Raw genomic sequence first — 4,321 nt, 5'->3', positions numbered from 1 at the left:
TGTGTGTGTGTGTGTGTGTGTGTGTGTGTGTGGCCAGCTCAGCCCACCAGAGGGCGGCCCTGGCTGGCACGTGGTGCTGGGGGATTGAACCGAGGTCCCTGTGCTTTGCTAAGTTTGTTCCAAGTAGGTGCTTTAGACCACTGAGCCATCTCACCAGCCCCTCAAGACATTTATTACATAGTCTGTATAATTTTTCTTACTCGAGTGCCTTTGACTACTGCTAAGTTACAGACTGAGCAGTATAACTTTTACATTTCCCTGATTATATTCTTTTGGAGTGGAGAAGGTAATGTTTTCTCAAAGCTAGTGGGAGTCAACTTCCAACTCCTTAGTTCTCAATTCCCAATGAGTCCTGATGCCTGTTGTGTGGCAATGGCAGCAAGCACTTGGCTATCAACCTGCATCATGGTGATGGTATCAGATATTCTTCATGGAGCCATTACAGGTAGCTGCTGTAATGATTTGGGGCCATGAACACAAAAGAGATTTGTACCCTTGTCACATCAAGGACTTTTTGGCTCTAAGTAGGTCACCTCATGGGTGAGAAGGTGGTCACAGCCTTGCCTGAAAAGTTATCTCTTTCCCCAGTGTTTTCCATCACACCAGCTTCCCATACTCCCCAGGATGAGCACCCAGCCCCCACGTGCACTACTGGAACTGGCAATTGAGAGCTTGATGAGGAATGAGGTCTTGGCCATAGAGGCTGTGGAATATTTGCCAGGGGAGCTCTTTCCACGAGTGTTCATGGAGGCCTTCATCAGGGGACACACAGAGGTCTTGAAGGCCATGGTGCTGTCCTGGCCTTTTCCCTCCCTGCCCCTTGGAGCCCTGATGAGCATAAGGGAACCAGAGACCTTGGAGCCTAAGGAGGATGTTGTGCGGGTGAACAAAATGATGCTACAAACTGTGCTGGACGGGCTAGATGTGCTGCTGAATCAGAAAGTTTCCTCCAGGTGAGTGTGCCCTGGGCATCCTGGTGGGAGGGCGCTTGTATTCCAGAAAGGGACAGAAAGTGTCAGAGTGGAGGGGGTGGGCTAAAGCGTGAAGCACAGTCTTCTGATGGTGGCTGGCCAAGGAGCAAGATGCCTTGGGCGCTTCTGATCCAATTGTGAGTGCACTGCCTGAGCTCATGCTGGAGTCTGCAGAGAAAGGAGCAAGAGGTTCCTCACTCCCACCACAGGTCACAGGAGTAGGGACTGGGATGGATGCAAGGGGAAGAGAGAGAGAAAACTACAGCATAGAAAGAGTAGAGAAGATAGCAGCTGACCACAGAGTTGAAGTCACAGGAGAAAACTGGGTCGTGGCTTAAATTCTAAGATTCATTACTGTTTCACCCACAGCAGGATGAAACTGCAAGTTCTAGATATGCGGATCATACACCAGAACTTCTGGAGAGTCTGGGCTGGAAATGAGTTGGAAGCCTGCTCCTCAAAAGCCATGAGGAGGACAAGACGAGAGAAGACTGGGACACGGGAAACAAACAAGATCCTCAGTGTCCTTTTGGATCTGTGGCTCAGTCAGGAGTATCAGTGTCCAGTGGCATCCTACCTCATCAAGTGGGTCCAGGAGAGGAAAGACCTGGTGCAGCTGGAATGTAAGAAGCTGTGTATTACCACCATGTGCTTTCCCTTGTACATAGAGTTACTAGAAATGCTCAACCTTGACTTTGTACAGGAGTTGGATTTGGGTTACTGCTGGTCACTTTTTATCCTTTCTGATTTTGCCCCTTTTCTGGGCCAGATGCAAAATCTTCACAAAATAACTCTCTCTGGCATTTCTGAGCCGGCTTTCATTGCCCTGGAGAAGAAAAAGCTGTTGATCACCAGAATCACCTCTCAGTTTCTTAAGTTTCACTGTTTGAAAGAGATTCATATGGACTGTGTCTCCTTCCTTGAAGGCCACTTGGACCAGGTACTCAGGTAAGATTGGGAGCTGTCTGATTAGCCAGAACAGCCTTTCTGTGGTATAGAAATAGGATGAGCATGGGCCATGTGCCACACACAAGAGGTGCGACAGGGGTCAAACACTAGCACATCAAATCATTCATTGTGGTTTTCATTTCTCTGTCCTAGAAATTTTGTCACATAGTCCCTGTACTTGAGCAGCTAGATTAGAAATGGCCAGAATGCTTGAATGTCTAGAGGCAGGGATCAGACACAGTGAGGGGTAAAGCAAAAGAATACCCAAAAAAAGGCAGGCATGCTGGGACATGACTGTAATCCCAGCACTCAGGAGGTCAAGGCAGTAGAATTGTAGTGAGTTCAAGAACAGCCTGGGCTGCAAAGTAATCTCAAGGCTAGCCTGAAATGCATAGCAAGATCCTGTTTCCAAAAAAGGAAAGAAAAGATACATTGAGGACAAGTGTGTAGTTCCTATCATAAGAAACCAGTTAAGGGTAAGGTCCTACGAAACCCCAAGTCCTGTCTGACATTCCTAGCAGTCACCATGAGGAAGCTCTGCTACAGGGTGGGCTAATAACCACATGAGAAGTGCAGGGCACTGAGTGCTGAAGGTAGGAAACAGAGGTGCAGGAAAGAAAAAAGGACATTAACTCTGCTCAGATACCTTATCTATGCCCAGAGCATTCCTGATTTTTGTTTCCTCCCAGTATCCTGCTGCCCTCATCAAAAAAGAACTAGGTGGGGGCTGGAGAGATGGCTCAGTGGTCTAAAGCACCTACTTGGAACAAACTAAGCTAAGCAAAGCACAGGGACCGCAGTTCGATCCCCCAGCACCACATGCCAGCCAGCCGCGCCCCCTGGTGGGCTGAGCTGGCCACACACACACACACACACACACACACACACACACTCTATATATGTTTTAAAAAAAAAACTAGGGGGTTTTATCTGGGATTGAGTATAGTGGATGGTAGAGATTTAAGACTGAGCTACTCAAGCAAGTGATGGCAAAGTGCCACCTAAAAAGGGCTGACCCGTGTGACACTTGGTCCACCTTGTCTTCCACCACCCAATAATTTTCACCATAGTTTGCCACATCTAACTGCTTTGTTGTCTGTAGGTGTCTGGTGTCCCCATTGGAGACCCTCTCAGTAACACACTGGCAGTTCTCACACTCTGACTGGAACCATCTGTCGTGCTCTGAGCAGATCAGACAGCTAAAACAGCTGGATCTGAGTTGTATCAACCTGAGCGATTTCAGTCCTGAGCCTCTCCGAATTCTGCTGGATAACGTTTCAGCCACACTGACCACCCTGTATTTGGAAAACTGTAGGATCACGGATGCACAGGTCTGCGCCTTTCTGCCTTCCCTGAGCAGCTGCTCTCAGCTCACTGCCTTCTGCTTTGTAAGGAATTTCATGTCCGTAGACACCATGAAGAACCTGCTGAGCCACACGGCCAGGCTGAGCAACTTAGCCCTGGAGCTGTACTCTCCTCCTCGGGAGGTTCATGTTCCCAGGAATGGTGATCTCCAGCAGATTCAGAGCCAAGTGCAAGAGCCACTTAGGAAGATAATGAGGCCACTAAAGCATCCCAGGACAGTGTGGTTTTGTGTTCACCGAGAAATATGTTGCAATAGGCAGTTCTATAACATGCACCCTAATCCATGCCCTGCCTGTATTCCCATCTAGTTGAACCCATAATTTTTTTTTTTTTTTGAACCGGGGATTGAACTCAGGCCCTTGCGCTTGCCAGGGAAGCGCATATTCCACTGAGCCATTTCCCCAGCCCCCCATCTAGTTGAATACATCTAGCCTATGTTTCTTCTGCCTCCAGAACACAGACCTTCATTCAGTGCTGAAGACAAAATCACACATCTACCAGCAGGTAGGAAGCACGAGGAATTACTTAGATAATAATAGAAGTGCCCCCTGTGGACTTGGGTCCTACACAGGAGCAGTAATAGAAATTTGAGTTGTTAAATGTCAATTTAGGAGTGAGATGAATGTCTGGATGACTATAAATAAACGGTAAAAAGAGTTGAATGTGGACCGTCTGTTTTCCTCCATGATCATTTTATCTTAATATCCAACTAAAATCTCAAGAATCTGTAGTAGTTGAGGAGAAAAGGCCCTGGGCTGTCTGATCGATGAGCTTTGGTCTCAGGAACTCACAGCAACGAATAGAGACATTCCATAGTGCTCATTCTCTCCCATCTTTTAGCTTTATTGTCTACATTTTATTTCCATGTATCCTAATTGTTGTCCCTCTTCCCAACATTCCCATGCCACTGGGAATTGGAGCCTTAACACTTAGATGAAGCCACAGAACTTTAGTTTCCCTACCAAGTCCTTTGGAAGGCCTGGACTGAACTTGCACTTAAAATCCTCTGTACTAACTCTCCAGAATGTCCTGGTAAT

General features: G+C 47.4%; 1 protein-coding gene across 1 annotated transcript in view; it reads left to right on the top strand.

The window, feature by feature from the left end:
* Window positions 1-624: 624 nt before the first annotated feature.
* LOC101568270 (PRAME family member 27-like) overlaps window positions 625-4,321 on the top strand; it is a 24,270-nt gene continuing 20,573 nt past the window's right edge. Inside the window, exons 1-3 of the mRNA XM_004647961.2 lie at window positions 625-953; window positions 1,341-1,919; window positions 3,022-3,425. Coding sequence (XP_004648018.2) covers window positions 625-953; window positions 1,341-1,919; window positions 3,022-3,425 — 1,312 coding nt within the window. The remainder of the gene's footprint in view (window positions 954-1,340; window positions 1,920-3,021; window positions 3,426-4,321) is intronic.

The sequence above is a fragment of the Octodon degus genome, unplaced genomic scaffold (assembly GCF_000260255.1).
Source record: "Octodon degus isolate 3935 unplaced genomic scaffold, OctDeg1.0 scaffold00343, whole genome shotgun sequence".
NCBI classification, from domain to species: Eukaryota; Metazoa; Chordata; class Mammalia; order Rodentia; family Octodontidae; genus Octodon; species Octodon degus.
This window is presented reverse-complemented; position numbering and strand designations above follow the sequence as displayed.